This window comes from Ranitomeya variabilis, chromosome 6 (genome assembly GCF_051348905.1).
Source record: "Ranitomeya variabilis isolate aRanVar5 chromosome 6, aRanVar5.hap1, whole genome shotgun sequence".
Lineage (NCBI taxonomy): Eukaryota > Metazoa > Chordata > Amphibia > Anura > Dendrobatidae > Ranitomeya > Ranitomeya variabilis.
The window spans coordinates 427,166,527-427,188,766 of record NC_135237.1 but is presented as its reverse complement, the minus strand read 5'-3'; the positions used below and the strand labels follow the sequence as shown (position 1 = coordinate 427,188,766).

The following is a 22,240-nucleotide window of genomic DNA, read 5'->3' as shown; positions in this document are numbered from 1 at the left end:
AAAGTAATACAGGTTAGGCTGGGTTCACATTGCGTTAGTGGCGTCTGTTAGACGGACTACGTTACACAGCGGCATAAACGCGGTGTAAAGTAGTCCGTTATGGCCGCCATTGACTCCAATGTCGGACGCATCAGTAGCGCACACCCACAATGGGTGTGCGCTAGGGATATGCCGTCATTGAGTGACGGACCCTGAGATGCGGGCTGCAGCGTTTCCGGGTCCGTCACTGCTAGCGCAGATAGAGCTAGAAGATGCTCTATCTGCGCTAGCGCAATGTAACGTCGGCACTTGCGCTAGCAGCAGCCCGTTACCGTATGTGCTGAGCGGGCTGCTGCTAACGCAGTGTGAACCCAACTTAGGACTACAACCGAGTAGCGCGGGCTCTGTTCACAAGAGCCAACAATATGCAGAAACAGCAATGCTAAAAAACAGTCTTTACTGCTTCACTAGATACTTACACAGGTGTATCATGAGGCTGTCACTTTACAGGCAAAGACTGGGAACGATGACAGTGTAAAATCTAGTTTTATTTAAAAAAAGAGTCGGTTCACGAGCCGAAAGAGCCGGCTCTTTATAGTGAGCGGAGCCGAAAGAGCCGGATCACCAAAAAGAGCCGGACTGCCCATCACTAATGGAGGCTCATCTGAGACTGGGATCCCACTATCATTTGCATAATCATCCCGATTCTCTGGCTGTGCGCGTGGCCTAAAGCTGGCGGTGCTGGCAGAAAACAAGACAGGCGTCAGCTCCTACATTGTAGAAAAGCTTTAATACATCTAAAAACAACTATTGTAGAGTGGTAGTGTAAGGAGCACGTGACAGACATAGTTACCACACATAAGAGAGGTTACAAAGCTCAGTTCACACAGGGAGAGATTCTGAGCAGGAAAATACACGTTTATTACAGACGGTGCAAGAGCACTTCAGAAAGGTCAGAAAGCTCCAGAGACATGAATGGGAATGCGCAAATTATGCCGCCAGCTCAACAAGCAGGCTGAATCGATACTGCGCATGCGCAAGGACAGCAGCAATACCGCGCCCACACAGCGCATCGCTCCCACCCAACTCCTCCTCCTCTCGTGATTGGCTGTCGCTCCTGTGACGCGGATGGCGTGGCAGAGGAGGAGCGTGTTAGTCATCAGCGAGTGACAGCGAGAGACCGGCACCAGCGGGGAGCGGCTTCCTGCACAGCCAGCAGCTCCTCACAGCGGTTACTACGGAAACATGGTGGCCAGCAGCCTCCTGCTCAGCCTGCTCGCTCTGCTGCATCTCCCCGGACTGGTCAGTGCTCTGCTGTATTATGGGGCGGTGTGTGTATCGGGCTTGCTGCTTTACCGGTGCAGCTCTGTTACAGTGTGTCAGTGCTGTGGTCTGTACACTTGGGCTGGTTTCGCTCCTCGGGGCTGGAGGTGAGCTCTCCCCCCCACTTGCTGTGCTGAGGGGATTCTTGCCTGTAGACACCAGTCATTATAAGATCCTCAATTATGGCTGCACCTCTGTACCAGAGACTTTGTAGACGTTGGTGTGTAAGGCCTCTTTCACACTTTTGTCGTGTGACGTACGTCGCAATGCTTCGTTTTGGGGAAAAAACGGATCCTGCAAATGAGCCCGCAGGATGCGTTTTTTGCCCATAGACTTGTATTGCCGACGGGTCGCGTTCGTCGTGCACTGGATGCGTCGTGTTTTGGTGGACCGTCGGCACAAAATAACATTCAATGTAACGTTTTTTCGTACGTCGGGTCCACCATTTCCTACCGCGCATGCGTGGCCAGAACTCCTCCCCAGACTTTAGAATGGGCCGCGGATGCGTTGAAAAACTGCATCCGCTGCCCACGTCGTGCCAAATTTCCACAATGTGCATCGGAACGTCGCGCCGACGCTTAGTGACGGACCCGTACCGACGCAAGTGTGAAAGAAGCCTAAGACAACGATCACACGGTCAGTATTTTCCCTCAGTATTTGTAAGCCGATACCAGCAGTGGGTGATAAATCCAGAAGTGGGGACGGGGTTTCTGTTATACTTTTCCTCTGTTCCACTCTTGGTTTTATCCTACAGGTACTCCTATAATTTGTAAAGCGCTGCGGAATATGTTGGTGCTATATAAATAAAATTATTATTATTAGATACTGAGGTAAAATTCTGACCGAGATGTGTGAACGTGGCCGAACCACTAAAATATGTCACTGCACACAGGTGGAACACTGAGGGACTGGGACGACGACCATTAGACAGTGGCAGCCGCTCCGCTCCAGCCGTGTTCACACTTGGATCCCTTTTCATTCGCTCGTGTGTTAGTGAAATATGGCACATCTTTATTTCCAGAATCCGTCCTGCCAAGTCTTATACTTTGTTTTCATGGGGCGTGTGATTATCCTAAATCCTCATGTAACAGCCGGGGATAGGTCAGTGTTCACATCTAGCACAAGTCTTCTGGTGTGATATTTATGTTGGGGGCTCTGCTGTGTGGGAAGCGGACAGTGCAGTAAAACGCGTCTGTGCACAGGACTAGCCCACAGTCACACGGCTGGCTTGTAGGGTCCCTGCGGCTCCGCTCAGTGCGGTCTGTAATGCTCACAGGGGGGAATACTTCTCCAAATACGACTTTCATGTGAGGGTCTTATATGGTCTCTGTACAGCACCTGACTGAGCCTATACTGCTGTGCGTGATTGGGGCCGGTCAGCCCTGTGCTAGGGGGGCCACAGGGCCCCTCTGCATTGCTGTGCAGGCTTTGTAGAAGCTACTCACATCAAACGTTTGGCATCTCCCATAACTGTCTGATAGTAATGTGTTTGAATGTGAATCCCCCTAACTTGCCTCTCAGCCCCTGTGAATAGAGGTGGCTGTATGCTTGGCTGTCTCCATGCACTTCTATGGGAGAATCATAATTCAGGGGTGCTAACATGTACTAGTTGGTTCTGCAAAAACTCATTGAAGCGCAAGACCCCTAAAATGACCACCCTCCCCAGGCCAGATATGTATAGAAATATATACTACCCACATTCATCAAGCAGTTTGATAGTTTTTGTTGAACTACATAATGATTCTAAGCTCCGACTAGACGTTTCCACCATAGATGCATATTGGAGGGGGCGCTGCCATCATCTGTGTCTGCAGTCTGGGTGGCTGACATCCCTGCTCCAGAATTGGACAGGATGGCTGAACTAATGTGTGTGGAGGCGCTTTTCTGGCAGATATTGGTGGTATGGGGAAGTAGACATTTTTCATTTCACTAATTTGAGTCTATATTTCTGAGGAAAAACGGCTGCCTCATATGATTGCCCAAGCATGCGTGATTGTGGTGTAGGCTCAGAATAGCTAGTCGGCTTCCTTTCAGGGAGGCGGTGTTGTGGTGTTAGTTTTTATCAAATTCACTTTTGATAATACTACTATGTTATTGTGGTGTGCTGCACTGTAGAGCAGGGTGTTGGGTGATTGTGTCAGAAGCTATTAGGATCTGAATACATGTATGCCGAGTGACTGTCATGTGCCCAGCACTCACTGCTGACTACTAGAGAACTGTAATTGATTGGAAACAGTGTGGTGCTGGGTCACTGTTTTCCCAGCAGGATGTTTTAGTAGCCATTCTTAACCAGTTATGTACAGAACTGGGCTCTTTATTTGTTATAATCAAGGCATACAGCACTAATCTTTAAAAACCTGTTCCAAGCTATTTTATGGTGTAACTTTGGATCTTTAATACACACCATCCACCCCAATTTGTTGGGTGACATAACTGAGAAATCTAAACTTTAATCCTCCTTGCCCTGACTTCACTGCCCACTCTGTGGTACCCTATGGGGAAATGTCTTGCATTTGTGTGCATTGACCATTCTCTCTGCTCTGAGTGCACCTGTAGCAAGCAGGAGACCACATCAGTCATGATAAGAGCAGGGGTTAAGTATACAGGCAAGTAAGGGTAACTTTACACTACAGGATGCTCAGCGACAACCACCTGTCAACAATGCACATCAGAGGTCATGTAGTAGCCTGTATACACAGGCCCACCCCGCTTCAGATGCACACAGAGTAATAGATCGTTTGTTCATAAGCTTCATTTGTTCTCGACCACTGAAGGTCCTGTTCATGCTGGATGATCTGCTGCTAAGAGCAAGGATCTTTCTAGCAAAAAGAATGAAGCAACATTTCCTAAATGGCCTCCATGTCAAATATTTCATTACTATGAAGGTTCTTTTTTTCATCATAAGGACGCTCCTCTCCATTATCTATAATGAATAGTTGGCCTTGGTTTCTATATCAGCTTGTGTTTACATCCCATTAGAGGCCAGAACTTGTATCCTAAGATACAAGGTCAGTACATAGAAGGTACAAAATACAGCTCTGCCCACAGAAACTAGAGTTCACAAAGTTCATGTGTTCCATAGTGGTGCCCTGAAAAGTCAAGAAGGGAAAGAAAAAAAAATTTTGAGAAAGCTACCCAAGGTGTGATGAGCTGATTTGTGCCCCTTCCTTGACTTAAAGCTAATATTAAGGGGTATTGTCTTATGCACTGCGATATATACGCTTCTCAACATTGAAATTGCAACACCTAGAGGGAAATGTATTGGATTATGGATATCACAGGAATAATAGAAATGTTAATGATTTAATTGCTTCTCACCAAATTAGAATATCATCAAAAAGTTAATTTCTTTCAGTTCTTCAATACAAAAAGTGAATCTCATATATTATATAGAGTCATTACAAACAGTGACCTATTTCAAGTGTTTATTTCTAATGTTGATGATTGTGGCTTACAGCCAATGAAAACCCAAAAGCCATTAGCTCAGTAATTTAGACTACCTTATAACACCAGCTTGAAAAATTATTTTAAAATCCAAAACATTGGCCTACTGAAATGTATGTTCAGTAAATGCACTCAATACTTGGGGCTCCTTTTGCATCAGTTACAGCATCAATGCGGCGCAGCATGGAGGCGATCAGCCTGTGGCACTGCTGAGGTGTTATGGAAGCCCAGGTTGCTTTGATATTACCTTGAGACATGGTAGCAACCGGGCACCGGCGTGGTGTGGGCAGGGACCACGCCACGCCGGTGCCCGGTTGCTACCATGTCTCAAGGTAATGTCCGTTACCATCTTTAGCATGCATACATTTTCCCTCAGACTTGGAGGTACCGGTGCTAGTTATATCCTCATGCCCCGTCTTTGACCTGGCGCAGTGACTGTGTTACTTAATATTACACATATGGTTGTTTACCATTCTTAATGGGTCCATTTTTTGGATTTATGGGTTATTTTAACCTGAATTATTTTTACTTTATCCATTTGGAGGTTCTAGCTATCTAGGTATATCACTGCTTGCCATTGGTCTCATTCTTTGGCATTTCCCAGCGTGGTTGTGGGGTCAGGGTGCCTGAACGTGTTGTGTCCGCCTCCAGCAACTCATTAACATCTCTTTTTGCTGGTGGCATTAGTGGCACGTCCTCCCTTTCACCGTTTTTGTCCATAATTAGTATCGCACCATTTTGTATATGTCATCGTTAATAAAATCATTTGTTCTTTGTTACCTCTTCTGTGTGGTTGTGAATTTTCATTGACATTTGGGTTTTTGATTTTGCAACCTGGCAGGTTTTTTATAGGTTTATATGTTGTGGCTTAGAGGTAGGCCCTCTGCTGGCTGAGAGGGCGTTTTCGGTTTAGGTGCTTTGATAGCAGCCTTACATACATAAGGTCAGGCGAGTTTGGTGGCCAATCAAGCCCAGTGATACTGTTGTTTTTAAACCAGGTATTGGTACTTTTGGCAGTGTGGACAGGTGCCAAGTCCTGCTGGAGAATTAAATTTCCATCTCCAAAAAGCTTGTCGGCAGAGGGAAGCATGAAGTACTCTAATATTTCCTGGTAGACGTCTGAGCTGACTTTGGTCTTGATAAAACACAGTGGACCTACACCAGCAGATGACATGGCTCCCCAAACCATCACTGATTGTGGAAACTTCACACTAGACCTCCAGCAGCTTGGATTGTGGCCTCTCCACTCTTCCTCCAGATTCTGGGACCTTGATTTCCAAATGAAATGCAAAATTTACCTTCATCTGAAAACAACACCTTGGACCACTGACAACAGTCCAGTTCTTTTTCTCCTTGGCCCAGGTAAGACGCTTCTGGCGTTGTCTATTGGTCATGAGTGGCTTGATACAAGGAATGCGACACTTGTAGCCCATGTCTTGGATACGTCTGTGTGTGGTGGCTTTTGAATCAAGGACTCCAGCAGCAGTCCATTCCTTGTGATTCTTCCCAAAATTTGTGAATGGCCTTTTCTTAACAATCCTTTCAAGGCTGCAGTTGTCCTGGTTGCTTGTGCACCTTTTTCTACCACACTTTTTCCTTCCACTCAGCTTGCCATTAATATCCTTGGATACAGACCTCTGTGAACAGCCAGCTTCTTTCGCAATGACCTTTTTGTGGCTTACCCTCCTTGTGGAGTGTCAATGACTGCCTTCTGGACATCTGTCAAGCCAGCAGTCTTCCCCATTATTGTGTAGCCTACTGATACAGACTAAGGGACCTTTTTAAATGCTTTGGAAGCTTTTGCAGGTGTTTTTAATTATAAGTTGCGGAGATAATTACTTTTGGGTTTTCATTGGCTGTAAGCCATAATCCTCAGCATAAACAGAAATAAACACTTGAAATAGATTACGGTACTCTGTTTGTAATGACTCCATATAATATATGGATTTCATTTTTTGTATTGAAGAAATGAAATAAATATAACTTTTTGATATTCTAATTTAGTGAGAAGCACTTGTATATAAATGCAAATAAGGGAGAGAAGAGACCAAACAAATGATGGTGTGCACACCTAACACAAAATAATCATAAAATCAGGTACCGTAAAGTTTATTAAAGATTTTCACACAGCAGAAATTGGGTTAAAAATCACTTAAAACACATAACATGAGACAAATCACACCCCTGCACAATAAATAGCCATATGGCCCCTGATGAAGCTGCTTCTGAGCAGCGATACGCGAGGGGTCTTCCCACACCCCTGCCCCATGAGGACTGCGTGCACCTTATCGGCTACTCACATGAGCTCCCTCTAAACCTGCCAGGTATCTACCTTTATGGGGGCTTTATCCCTCACTCTTGCCTCACATTTCTGTGCAAGCCAGCACAACTTGATGTTTGCTTTTCATCTTGATTCCTTGTATTCATGTCTTGCTGCTAAATGTACACTGGTCACATTATGCAGCTGATGTCCTATCAGGTTGCTGGTCTATTTGTCTCTGTTAGGCTACTTTCACACTAGCGTTAACTGCAATACGTCGCAAATGCGTCGTTTTGCCGAAAAAACGCATCCTGCAAAAGTGCTTGCAGGATGCGTTTTTTCTGCATTGACTAACATTAGCGACGCATTTGCGACGCATTGACACACGTCGCAACTGTCGTATGACGGTTGCGCCGTGTTGTGGCGGACCGTCGGGAGCAAAAAAGTTACATGTAACGTTTTCTGCTCCCGACGGTCCGCTTTTTCCGACCGCGCATGCGCGGCCTGAACTCCTCCCCCACCTCCCCGCACTTCCCCGCACCTCACAATGGGGCAGCGGATGCGCTGGAAAAATGCATCCGCTGCCCCCGTTGTGCGGCGGAGACAACGCTAGCGTCGGGGACCTCGGCCCGACGCACTGCGACGGACCGAGCCCGACGCTAGTGTGAAAGAAGCCTTACCCTTTAGCCATGCTGATTATCTTTCATATGCACTATACAACATTTTACATACATGGCTAGGGGGGTATTTTCATTTTCTAGCTGATCAGAATTGCCACTCTTTACATGGTTCATATGTTTTGAGGAGTGCTTCTTAGGGTACGATCACACTCTGTCAGTATTTGGTCAGTATTTCACATCAGTATTTATAATCCAAAACCAGGTGAGGAGCAATTAGAGGAAAGATATACCATAATAGAAACACATCACCACTTTATGCATTTTTCACCCACGTCTGGTTTCGGCTTACAAATACTGATGTGAAATACTGACCAAATACTGAGTGTCATCGCAGTCTTATTATCTAGTGACTCTGATCCGTGCATACTATACCTGTGCACTGGGGTTCATTTATGTTTTTGTGCCTGACCTATTGATTTGGAGTATTTATTGACTTGTTGTCCCATATGGTTATTTTTTGTGCAAGGGTGTGATTTGTCTCATGTTATGTGTAAAGTGATTTTAACCCAATTTCTAGTGAATTTTTTTTTTTTTCTAGTGTGAAAATATTTAATAAAATTTACCTGATTTTATGATTATTTTGTGTTAGGTGTGCACACCATCATTTGTTTGGTCTCTTCTCTCCCTTAGGCTTCTTTCACAGTTCCGTCGGCAGTGTCCCGTCCTAATGCGTCGGGAAGACGTGCCGACGGATGTTGATAAAATAAAATAGTGATGCAACGGAGGGAACGCATCCAGTGTTTTGACGGATGCGTCTGCTGAGGTTTTCCGGTGTAGAAATGGGACTTGGTTTTGAGAGAGAGAGAGAGATTTTTTTTTTTTTTTTCCCCCTCCTGCCTTGAAAATCCTTCCGGGCATGATCAGAGGGAAAAAACGTGATACATTGCTGGATTCCTGTTCGCAGAAATCCCCACATTAACACACTTTGACATGCTCTCAATGAGGTTATCAATGGTGGTCTGAGGTTTGTCCTGCCATGCTAAATGCACTTGGCCGCACATCATCAAGATCCGCTGCTGGCAGCTCACTTTGCAATTGTTGACCGTTGATGTCATCACACATGTTCTAAATACAAGACAAGTCAAGAAACTTTGCAGGTCATGGCCACTCACAATAGCATGAGCAAAATGTGGCCTGTTATGTTCAAAAAATAGCTCTTTTGGAGAATGGTCCACAACTAATCCTGAAAATGAAAGATGTCACATACCAAGCTCTAAGGCTCTGTTTCGACGGTCAGGAAACGCTGCATGTTTGACACTGCATACAGCGGCAGCGTCAAACACGCAGCTTCCAGATGTTACAGCATAGTGAAGGGGATTTCATGAAAACCCATCTCCACTATGCATTAAGACGCAGGAGGCAAACCCCGCATAAATGGACATGCGGCACATCTTTCCAGAACGCAGCATGTCTGTTTACAATGCGGCAACGCTCTGTCTCCGCACCATAAATTTACCATAGACTATCATTAGATGCGGTAAAACTGCATCTAATAATTGGTCACATCTACTAATTTTAAATAAGGTCTTATCTGTCACACCACCGGAAGTCCGCGTCCCCTGCAGTTTTCGCGATAACTTAGCTTACCGCGAGAACTGCCGTGCACGTGACCGGGGGTTATCTCGGGTCACCCTAGGCTAGTTCTCACCGTCAGCGACAGTGAGAGCTAGACTGTAGGTGATCTCTGGAGAGTTATCTCCTGTGGTCATCTGCAAGCTCTGCTATGTCTGGATGTCAGGCATCCAGATGTAGCAGAACTGGACTCGTCGTGGGACACTCGATATTAAGGACTGCGTTGGACCAAGGAGTATACTGTTGGTTTATTTTATTTTTTTCAGAAAATCGATGGCTTTGCTTGATTACCAGTGTAATAAAGATGGCAAAACTGTGTGGTGTTTTATTTCATTAAAATACTTTATTCTGCATGTGTGTGTTTTTTTAACCCTGTAGCTGGGGGGGCCAATATCCATGGTCCCTTACTAGGCTATGAATATCAGCCCGCAGCTGTCTGCATAGCCTTTGTGGCTAAAAATTGTAGGGGGACCCCACGTCATTCTTTATTTGGGGTCCCCCTATTTTAATAGCCAGTAAAGGCTAAATATACAGCTGCGGGCTGAAATTCATAGCCTGGGAAGCTCCATGGGTATTAACCCATTCCCAGGCTATAAACATCAGCCCCTAGTGGCTGGCTTTCCCTCTCTCAACCAGAAAATTGTGCTGGAGCCCACATCATTTTTTTACAATTTTATAAATTAAACAGATCTTGCATTTAAGACCATGGTCACACTTGCGAGAAACTCGCACGAGTCTCGCACCTCAATACCCGGCACTGCCATCGGCAGTCGGACCGGAGCGTTCAGCTGCATAGAAATACATATATACACTGGTCCAGCTCCCAGAATTATGGTGTTAAGTGGCATAATTTAGTAGCTGCACCTCTCTAGTCACCATTCCAAGTACACTAACAGCTTAGCGTTGCATTGATTTGGACATGTTACTAGTGGTACAGCCATTTCTTCAGTGGCCCAGGAACAAGATTTCCACACACCAGACCGAATGTTGATCCTGCTACATTGAGCGGTCTACATGGCTAAAAGCTACTATGCCTTGCAGCATCTCTGGACTTGTCTTCTATCCAGCACATCTGAGACCTAAATTGTCAGCAGTTGCAAAGAGAGCTGCCAGCAGTAGATCTTGATGACTTCTCCAAGTGCATTCAGTATGGAAGAACATTCCTCAATCGTTAATGCCTCATTAATGGCATCCAAGGCGTGTAAGTATGGGGATTTCTGCGCAAGGTGCTTTCATTCGATACTAAATAAAGACTTTTGAAAATTTTGTTTCAATTTTTCTAAATTTACATATTATTAACATGTCTATTGATCCTGTGATTTTCGTAATTCCATAACTTTTCCTTTTTGGCTTTGCAGTTTCAATGTTGAGACGTGTGTATATCGTATCATTTAGATCAATGCCTGTCCTTGTAATATAATCGCTCAATTTCTGCAGACTGTATATGATGGACAGGAATTGTTTTTGAGACCACTACTTTGATTGTTGAAGTAACTACGAAATTATCCGTTTTAAATTAACCAAAGGAAAAGAAAATTGATTAACCCTACTTCCTCTATGCTTATAAGCAGGGCCGTATTTGCCACTAGGCACTTGAGGGCACTTGCCTAGGGCGGGGACCATGCAGGGGGCGGCACCTGAGCAAGGTTTGTTTTTTTTTTTTGTTTTTTTTTATAGAAGTCCTGGGTCACCGCCCGCCTCCCACCCACCCTCCTTGAAGACGATACTCGCCCTGCTCCAGCGATGCCTGGTCTCGGCATCTGGAGCTCATCCTGAATGAGCGGTCACGTGGTACCGCTCATTAAGGTCATGAATATGTGCATAATCATGACCTTAATGAGCAGTATCACATGACTGCTCACGCAGGAAGAAGGTGCTGCGCCGGGAGTCGGGACAGAGCCAGAGGGATGTCGGCGCGGTGAGGGACAGGTGAGTATGAGGGACGGGGGGATGAAGGTGGACATAAGCCGGCGCGCCAAGATGAGAGCAGGAGCGGGGGGTGGAGAGATAAGCCATGCATACGGGGGGGGGATATGAGCCATGCATACGGGGGGGGGATATGAGCCATGCATACGGGGGGGGATATGAGCCATGCATACGGGGGGGGGGATATGAGCCATGCATACGGGGGGGGGATATGAGCCATGCATACGGGGGGGGGATATGAGCCATGCATAGGGGGGGAATATGAGCCATGCATACAGGGGGGGGGATATGAGCCATGCATTCAGGGGGGGGGAATATGAGCCATGCATTCAGGGGGGGGGGATATGAGCCATGCATACAGGAGGTGGAATATGAGCCATGCATACAGGAGGGGGAATATGAGCCATGCATACAGGAGGGGGGATATGAGCCATGCATATGGGATGGGAGGGAGAAGAGCCATGCATACAGGAGGGGGGAGGAATATGAGCCATGCATACAAGAGGGGGGTCATTATACAGTATTGAGCATCACGTGTGGCCGTTACACAGTATGGAGCATCATGTGTGGCCGTTATACAGTATGGAGCATCATGTGTGGCCAATGGCCATTATACAGTATGGAGCATCATGTGTGGCCATTATACAGTATGGAGCATCATGTGTGGTCGTTATAGAGTATGGAGCATCATTTGTGGTCGTTATACAGTATGGAGCATCATGTGTGGCCAATGGCCATTATACAGTATGGAGCATCATGTGTGGCCATTATACAGTATGGAGCATCATGTGTGGCCATTATACAGTATGGAGCATCATGTGTGGCCGTTATACAGTATGGAGCATCATGTGTGGCCGTTATACAGTATGGAGCATCATGTGTGGCCGTTATACAGTATGGAGCATCATGTGTGGCCGTTATACAGTATGGAGCACTGTGTGTGGCCGTTATACAGTATGGAGAACTGTGTGTGGCCGTTATACAGTATGGAGAACTGTGTGTGGCCGTTATACAGTATGGAGAACTGTGTGTGGCCGTTATACAGTATGGAGAACTGTGTGTGGCCGTTATACAGTATGGAGAACTGTGTGTGGCCGTTATACAGTATGGAGCACTGTGTGGCCGTTATACATTATGGAGCATCATGTGTGGCCGTTATACACTATGGAGCATCATGTGTGGTGGCCATTATACACTATGGAGCATCATGTGTGGTGGCCATTATACACTATGGAGCATCATGTGTGGTGGCCATTATACACTATGGAGCATCATGTGTGGTGGCCATTATACACTATGGAGCATCATGTGTGGTGGCCATTATACACTATGGAGCATCATGTGTGGTGGCCATTATACACTATGGAGCATCATGTGTGGTGGCCATTATACACTATGGAGCATCATGTGTGGTGGCCATTATACACTATGGAGCACTGTGTGGCCATATTTTTTTTTTTGTTTATAATTATTGTTTATAAAACAGTGTGATCAGCAGTGCTAAATGGCTGTGGTTGGGACGTGGATATGGGTGTGACTAGTTGTGAAATGGGTGTGGTCAGAGGCGTCGCCTAAAATTTGCCGCTGCGCACTACGCGCGCCGCAAACTTTATACCTCCTTCCCTTCTTCAAAAGTTGGGAGGTATGGTACTGCATTTGCCAGATTATGGCAAGTGCCACAAATCCCATAGGGAATGAATGAGGCCGAACGCAGTGTTGCCGTAAGTGATCCGTTGCGTGGCAGATGCAGGAAAACTGCCGGATCTGCTGCAAAAGGCGACAGTCACATCAGCGATTCTTGCCAAAGTCACTGCCGATAGTGTGATACTCACCAAAGGGGGAGGCAGCACTAAAAGTGCCTAGGGCAGCAGAAACTCTAAATACGGCCCTGCTTCTAAGCAAAGCAGTATTTATGGGTGTTGCCAATACCTCTATTTAAGAAACAATGCTCACTGGTTGAAACTTATTTAAGAAGAAAAAAATTATATTATAATTTTTTTTTCACTGCAACCTGCTGGACATTTTTACTATACTTTCTCAGAAACTATTACTGCAGCGTTTCAGAGAATTCCTACTTTGAAAGGTCTGCTTAGGATTCTGCGTCTTGAATGACTAGTCTTAAGTCAGGTTTCCTTTTACTGACAGGAACTGCCTCAGACTAGTTAGCTGAAATGCGTAGGGGCCGATACACCAAAAATTTTATGCTAGAAAACTGGTGTAAAAGCTTTCAAAATCTTGTACAACAGAGAATTGCACAAAAATGTACCAACTTTTGTCATTATTACTTTTTGACCTTCCACCAAAATGGTCAGAATGAGGGGAGTGGCCATACTCACCTGTCAAATTTAATCAGAATTGCTACTCCAGTCACTGACTCTATTGCGGTGCATGCTACTCAGAATAGGCACCAAAGTCATTAAGTGCAGTATGTCTCCTAATGAATTTAGCGACATCTACTCAATCAAGACAGGCATAGCGTGAGGCTGTGTTATGCCATTCTTGATGAATCAGCCTCGTTAATATTTCTGAACAAATCATAGATCGCTGCAACAGGACACCGTTCTCTCTTGGTTCTCCTCCTATCTCTCTGGCCGATCCTTCACTGTTTGTTTTGCTGGTTCCTCCTCCTCTCACCTTCCCCTTACTGTTGGGGTTCCTCAAGGATCAGTCCTAGGCCCCCTCCTCTTCTCTTTGTATACTGCCCCTATTGGACAAACAATCAGTAGATTTGGTTTCCAGTACCATCTCTATGCTGACGACACCCAATTATATACCTCTTCTCCTGTTATCACGCCGACCTTTTTAGAAAACACCAGTGATTGTCTTACCGCTGTCTCTAACATCATGTCCTCCCTCTATCTGAAACTGAACCTGTCAAAAACTGAACTCCTCGTGTTCTCTCCCTCTACAAACCTACCTTTGCCCGACATTGCCATCTCTGTGTGCGGTTCCACCATTACTCCAAAGCAACATGCCCGCTGCCTTGGAGTCATCCTTGATTCCGAGCTTTCATTCACCCCCCACATCCGATCACTGGCTCGCTCTTCTTATCTGCATCTCAAAAACATTTCCAGAATTCGCCCTTTTCTTACTTTCGACTCTGCAAAAACTCTTACTGTCTCACTTATTCATTCTCGTCTGGACTATTGTAACTCTCTACTAATTGGCCTACCTTTTACCAGACTCTCCCCGCTCCAATCTGTCCTGAATGCTGCTGCCAGGATCATATTCCTCGCCAACCGTTACACCGATGCCTCTACCTTGTGCCAGTCATTACACTGGCTACCCATCCAATCCAGAATCCAGTACAAAACTACTACCCTCATCCACAAAGCACTCCATGGCTCAGCACCACCCTACATCTCCTCTCTGGTCTCAGTCTACCAACCTACCCGTGCCCTCCGCTCTGCTAATGACCTCAGGTTAGCATCCTCAATAATCAGAACCTCCCACTCCCATCTCCAAGACTTTACACGTGCGGCGCCGATTCTTTGGAATGCACTACCTAGGTTAATACAATTAATCCCCAATCCCCACAGTTTTAAGCGTGCACTAAAAACTCATTTGTTCAGATTGGCCTACCGCCTCAACGCATTAACCTAATTATCCCTGTGTGGCCTATTAATAAAAAACAACAACATAATCACGTTCCTCCATCATGTTCTCATACACTTTATGCAGTTAATAGCCTCTGTGTCTGTACTGTTACATACTTAGGCAGTTAACTGGTTCATGCAGCTTTACATGAACACCCGAGCCTTACACTATGGCTGGTCCAAATAACTAAAGCAATTGTTACCATCCACCTCTTGTGTCTCCCCTTTTCCTCATAGATTGTAAGCTTGCGAGCAGCAGGGCCCTCATTCCTCCTGGTATCTGTTTTGAACTGTGATTTCTGTTATGCTGTAATGTCTGTTGTCTGTATAAGTCCCCTCTATAAGTTGTAAAGCGCTGCGGAATATGTTGGCGCTATATAAATAAAATTATTATTATTATTATTAACAGCAGTCAGTGCCTAAGTTATGCTGCCCGAGGTTTGGGAATTTTGAACTCGAGTCCCCTTTAAAAAGGTTGTCCACTACTTTAGTATGAACTTTATCCTTGCTGGGACATGAAACAACAAGAGGTTAAAAGGACTCTCCCATCTCCACCGCTCAGTAGTTTTCCTGTCCCACTGAGGATAGGAACGACAAGAGAAGAGCTCTGTCATATCCCTCTTGGCTGTACCTGGCAGACCTCTACCCTCAGCCTACCTGAATGCTGCTCCTGGGCTATGAGCTGCTTCCTCCTGCTGGGAGGCTCTTGGCTCCGGCACGCTGAATCCCCTGTGGGGGGGCTTACGGTGACGTCATCTCTGCGGGTCGGGCTGAGTACTTCCGGGTCGTGGTCAACATGTGTTCCACGGTGGAATGCAGGAAGTATCCGGCGAAGCATGCTAGCGGTGCCTCGGATGGGTATCTTATAAATAGGGTCCTAGATGTCTATAGGCTGCCCTACTGTATGCTTGGACATGGACGAATCTGCCAAAGCTGAGGCTACTTCAGAACATAGCCAGGGGCATGTGAGTAGAAGACTTATGAGATACCCACTGACAGCCCCTTACACCACACATAGAAACACACATGGCATGTACTCTGTGTATTCTAGGGGGGAGCAACCGCCTCGGCAACACCTGAAAGGGATGGCAAGAAATCAGGGAAGTATAAAAGATGTGCTATCTGCAGTGTGAAGCCGCCGGACACCTGGCAGGAACATCTATGCGAACCCTGCACCTCAAAGGTCATCAGAAAGGAGCAGTCATCTCTGCTGTCGGATGTGAGGTCCATAATCAGAGAGGAGGTCCAGGCCTCTTATCTCGGGGCTGGTCCAGACGCACGCTTCTTAGCTCGAGTCCAGGGTGGTCCCCGTGTCAAGAGGCCAAGGTAGATGGAGTTGACCTCTAAGGAGAATGTATACTCAGAAGAATATGACCAGGAAGAAGGAGAAATATTTGCCAACCCACTAGAGGGAGGGAAGAGAGATCTTTCTCCTCTGAGGACACAGACAAACTCCTCCGGGCAGTCAGGAGCACTATGCAGGTGGAGGAAACCCAGAAGCCTCTCTCCATACAGGACGAGATGTTCGGCAAGTTGAGGTTCCAGAGGAACAGTCTTCCTGGTCAACAGCTACATCAGCTCGATTATCATGGAGGAGTGGGAAGACGCCAAGAAAAGGCTGTTTATTGCCAGAGACTTCATGCTTCGCCTGTCCTTCGAGCCAGAGGACAGTATCTCCTAAAGTTCGGAACAATAGTCCCGGTGCCCGAGCAAGAAAAATGCCACGGCCACTACTCCAGTCTCTTTTCGGTCAAAAAACCCTTGGAAGAGAGCTGGACATTAATAAACCTGAAACCTCTAAACTACTGGGTAATTTATAAAAGTTCAAAATGGAGTCGATGAGGTGCAGTACCCCTGATGGACAAAAACGGGGTGATGTGTACCCTAGACCTAAAAAAACGCATACTACCACGTTCCCATCCATGCTTTCAGCGGTACTTAAGGTTCGCTCTAAAGGTCCAAGGGAGAGTCCTTCATTTCCAATTCTGTTGCCTTCCCTTTGCCTCAGCACCCATAGTTTTCACCAATCTAGTGGCGGAAGTGGTCGTCTACCTAAGGAAGCTAGATATTATCACTGTCCCTTACCTAGATGACTTCCTGGTCCTAGCCAGCTCCAGGGAACAACTCAGGGAGCACTGGCGCACCTTGCTCTGCATGTTAGAGAGACTGGGATTTGTGATAAACTGGAAGAAGTCGGATCTCTCTCCAGAAAGAGGTTCCTGGGGGTTCTCCTAGATTCTCACCTGAGAGTACCTTTCTTGCCAGTAGAGAAACAGACCACAATAAGTGACAGGATGCATCAATTCTCAGGAAGCCGTTCCATCGGGGAGGCAATGATGATCCTGGGACTAATGACCTCATATATTCTGTGTTCGGTAGTCAGTTCCACTCATGGGGTCTTCAGGGGGCCATTCTATCTGCCTGGGACAAACGCCAACTGTCCTTGGATAACGTGATGCCCCTCTCCGCCTCAGAGGAGATCTCTACGGTGGTGAACCATGACGTAAAACCTCCATACGCGAGTTCCCTGGGTTCTCTCCCACTGTGCAGTGATCACCACCGACGCAAGTCAGCTAGGCTGGGGTGGTCATACGGAGTAAAGATACTTCCAAGGAACGTGAAGCCCAGAAATGTGAGCCAGGTCCTCAAACTTCAGAGAACTGTACTCAGTGTGGAAGGTCCTATTCCACGTCCAGTCGGTAGTCAGGGGCTGGGATGTAAGAATCCTGTCGGACAACCATGGTGTTTTTACGCTATCAGGGGGTCATAGACTTCCCTCCCTACAACATCTGGCAGGGAAGATCTTTTGGTGGGCGGGGAGGACGGTGCTATCTGTTTCAGCAGTTCACCTAGAGGGGTCCAATAACCTCTGCCTGCTTAGAAGTCTGCCAACTGGTTATCTCCAACACAGTGGGAGCTGAACGAGGACGTGTTCTGCATGCTGTGCCAGCATTGGTGACTTCCGCAGGTAGATCTCTTCGCATCCAAAGAAAATGTGAGTCAGGGAATTATTTTCTCTAAATCTCCTAGAGTATCCGGCAGGCGTCAACGCACTATCCCTATCTTGTGGGGGAGGGGGTCAATGACCTAGGCGTTTCTCCCTCCTATTCCAAGAGTACTAAGAAAAGTACAGGAAGAGATAATTATGGTAGTTTTTCTTCTGGCCAAGAAGGAGTTAGTTTCCTCTGCTGAGGAGGGTGTCTGTGGAAGATCCCATCCTGTTTCCACTGTGAAAAGACCTTCTCTGCCAGGGCCCAGTGTTTCACCAGAACTGGACAGTCTACACCTTTCGGTATGTATCCTGAGAGGCTGGCCCTGAGACTAAGGGGGTTGTCCGAGGAGGTGATATCTACTCTTCAGGCAAGTAGTAAGCCTGTAACCTCATCTATATATAACAAAATCTGGAAGGGTTTCTGTATGGAGTGGTGGTGGTGGGGGGGTCAGTTATCGGTGGATACATCTTGCCTTGATATTCCCCGGATTCTTGATTTACTGCAGGCAGGTTTCAACAGAGACCTAAGACCGAGTACCCTAAGAGTACAAATTTCAGCTTTAAGCGCATTCTCTGATTCTCCCCTAGCAGCCCACCCCTGGATAACAAGGTTCTCCAGAGCAGTACAAAGGCTGAAACCTTCGGTGAGGAGATCTGTCCCACCTTTGGATCTTAGCCTGGTGGTCAGTGCACTATGTAAGCACTCGTACGAACCTGTAAGTGGTATAGACATTAACAGACTTGCCTTTAAAACGACCTTCCTAGTGGCTATTACATCTGCCGAGAGAGTAGGAGAATTTCAGGCCTATCTATCAGGGACCCTTATCTGTAGATATTCGAGGACCAAATAGTCTTGAGGCTTGACCCAGCCTTTCTCTCCAAAGTTGTCGACCCCCAAATATGAACCAGGAAGTTGTACTTCCTTCCTTCTTCCAGCACCCTATAAATCTCAGGGAGCAGACCTTTCACTTTCTAGACGTGAGGCAGACGGTTCTATACTACCTGGAAACAACCAGGAACTGGAGACAGGACCCAAACTTATTTGTACAATATGGGGGAATAAATAGGGGTAAAAGGCGGCAAAGTCCACAATAGCAAGGTGGATCAGATCCATGATTGGACTGGCCTACGAGGCAGAGGGGAAACCTCCTCCTAAGACATTAAAAGTCCATTCAACTAGAGCCATATCCACCTCATGAGCAGAAAGAGGGCGGGCATCAGTAGATCAGATTTGTAGGGCTGCAACATGGTCCAGTCTAAGTACCTTTTCGAAACATTACAAACTAGATAGTCTCAGGACAAGTGGCCTTCGGTAGGAAGGTTCTTCATGCAGTGGTTCCACCCTAGATCACCCTACTTTGGCATTCTCTATAGTGCTGTTAGGATTGATGACCTGGAAAATGATAATTTGATCTACTGGTAATTGTGTTTCCAGGAATCCATCCTGACAGCACTGCTAGCTCCCTCCCTTCTGAGAAATTCTATGTTTATGTGATGAAACATTTGTATAAAGAATGGTCAATAAATTTGGTTGCATCCATCCTGGTGTGGTACTTGGAAAAGACACTGAGGGGTGGACATGGGAAGCTCCTTTTAATCTCATTGTTTCCTGTCCCAGCAAGGATAAGAAGGATGACCTCCATAGTGCTGTCAGGATGGATTCCTGGTAACACGGTTACCGGTAGGTCTAATTACCATGATCTCTCTCTCCAGAAAACGGGTCCAAACGTATGCCAGTAAGATCAATTTCTCATTATGAAAAAGTGCTGCACGCTGCGTTTTTTCCATACTGTTCAACATTCGTTTTTTTCCTTTATATTCTTTGTTGACTACGTCCTTGCCCATTTAAACCTGTTCTTTACTGTACAAACGTGTATGTCAAGTACGGTATACCACAGAAACGTGTGAAAAGGGCCTTATAAGAGATGCCAATGTGCAGTGTTGTGACTCTCCACTTAAATGTGGGCAGGAAATGTGCCCTGATCTTCATGGAATGTTCCTCCCACCACATTTCCCTGTTATTCAGTGGGCATTTGACACTGAAGTAAAAACAATGCCATTTATTACTGGTCTGAGCAACCCTCTCTAAGGGCTCATTTCCACTGGCGAGGAAAACGGACGAGTGCAATCCGATAAAAAATCGGATTGCACTCGGACCAATGTTATTCAATAGTTGTCTTTTCATTTGCGATTTTTTTCTCAGCCGAAATCGGACTGAGAAAAAAATCGCAGCATGCTGCGATTTGCTGCGAGTCTCGGACGAGACTCGCCAATGCAAGTTAATGGGTGCGAGAAAAAAATCGCACAGCACTCGCACCATGCGAGTTCTGTCCGATTTTTACGCACCGGTGTCCTTTGAAAAGCAGGTAATTCAGCGCGGTGTACAGTAAAATCACACTGACAGGTTAGAATAGAGTAGATATATACACATAGAATAGGTATACAGTTAGGTCCATATATATTTGGACAGAGACAACATTTTTCTAATTTTGGTTACAGACATTACCACAATGAATTTTAAACAAAACAATTCAGATGCAGTTGAAGTTCAGACTTTCAGCTTTCATTTGAGGGTATCCACATTAAAATCGGATGAAGGGTTTAGGAGTTTCAACTCCTTAACATGTGCCACCCTGTTTTTAAAGGGACCAAAAGTAATTGGACAATTGACTCCAAGGCTATTTCATGGGCAGGTGTGGGCAATCCCTTCGTTATGTCATTCTCAATTAAGCAGATAAAGGGCCTGGAGTTGATTTGAGGTGTGGTGTTTGCATTTGGAAGGTTTTGCTGTGAAGTAAACATGCGGTCAAAGGAGCTCTCCATGCAGGTGAAACAAGCCATCCTTAAGCTGCGAAAACAGAAAAAACCCATCGGATAAATTGCTACAATATTAGGAGTGGCAAAACCTACAGTTTGGTACATCCTGAGAAAGAAAGAAAGCACTGGTGAACTCATCAATGCAAAAAGACCTGGGCGCCCACGGAAGACAACAGTGGTGGATGATCGCAGAATAATCTCCATGGTGAGGAGAAATCCATTCACAACAGCCAACCAAGTGAACAACACCCTCCAGGAGGTAGGCGTATCAATATCCAAATCTACCATAAAGAGAAGACTGCATGAAAGTAAATACAGAGGGTTCACTGCACGGTGCAAGCCACTCATAAGCATCAAGAATAAAAAGGCTAGACTGGACTTTGCTAAAAAACATCTAAAAAAGCCAGCACAGTTCTGGAAGAATATTCTTTGGACAGATGAAGCCAAGATCAACCTCTACCAGAATGATGGAAAGAGAAAAGCATGGCAAAGGCGTGGTACAGCTCATGACCCAAAGCATACCACATCATCTGTAAAACGCGGCGGAGGCAGTGTGATGGCTTGGGCATGCATGGCTGCCAGTGGCACTGGGTCACTAGTGTTTATTGATGATGTGACACAGGACAGAAGCAGCCGAATGAATTCTGAGGTATTCCGAGACATACTGTGTGCTCAGATCCAGCCAAATGAAGCCAAACTGATTGGTCGTCGTTTCATACTACAGATGGACAATGACCCAAAACATAAAGCCAAAGCAACCCAGGAGTTTATTAAATCAAAGAAGTGGAATATTCTTGAATGGCCAAGTCAGTCACCTGATCTCAACCCAATTGAGCATGCATTTCACTTGTTAAAGACTAAACTTCAGACAGAAAGGCCCACAAACAAACAGCAACTGAAAACCACCGCAGTGAAGGCCTGGCAGAGCATCAAAAAGGAGGAAACACAGCGTCTGGTGATGTCCATGAGTTCAAGACTTCAGGCAGTCATTGCCAACAGAGGGTTTTCAACCAAGTACTAGAAATGAACATTTTATTTAAAATTATTGAATCTGTCCAATTACTTTTGGTCCCTTTACAAACAGGGTGGCACATGTTAAGGAGTTGAAACTCCTAAACTCTTCATCCAATTTTAATGTGGATACCCTCAAATGAAAGCTGAAAGTCTGAACTTCAACTGCATCTGAATTGTTTTGTTTAAAATTCATTGTGGTAATGTTTATAACCAAAATTGGAAAAATGTTGTCTCTGTCCAAATATATATGGACCTAACTGTATATACATATATATATGTCAGTGAGACACCTATATATGTATAGTTATATTTAATGCAGCGCAAGATAGCATTAAAGCCGCTAATTCAATTGCCGGCTTTACATTTCTCCTTCCCAAACCCGACATGATATGAGACATGGTTTTCATACAGTAAACCATCTCATATCCCCCTTTTTTTTTGCATATTCCACACTACTAATGTTAGTAGTGTGTATGTGCAAAATTTGGGCGCTGTAGCTGCTCAAATAAAGGGTTAAATGGCGGAAAAAATTGGCGTGGGCTCCCGCGCAATTTTCTCCGCCAGAATGGTAAAGCCAGTGACTGAGGGCAGATATTAATAGCCAGGAGAGGGTCCATGGTTATTGCCCCCCCCCCCC

At 45.8% G+C, this 22,240-nt stretch overlaps 1 protein-coding gene across 1 annotated transcript in view; it reads left to right on the top strand.

Annotated features, from left to right (window-relative positions):
- Positions 1-979: 979 nt before the first annotated feature.
- NPC1 (NPC intracellular cholesterol transporter 1) overlaps positions 980-22,240 on the top strand; it is an 88,376-nt gene continuing 67,115 nt past the window's right edge. The window contains exon 1 of the mRNA XM_077270359.1: positions 980-1,281. Coding sequence (XP_077126474.1) covers positions 1,225-1,281 — 57 coding nt within the window. The 5' untranslated portion in view covers positions 980-1,224. The remainder of the gene's footprint in view (positions 1,282-22,240) is intronic.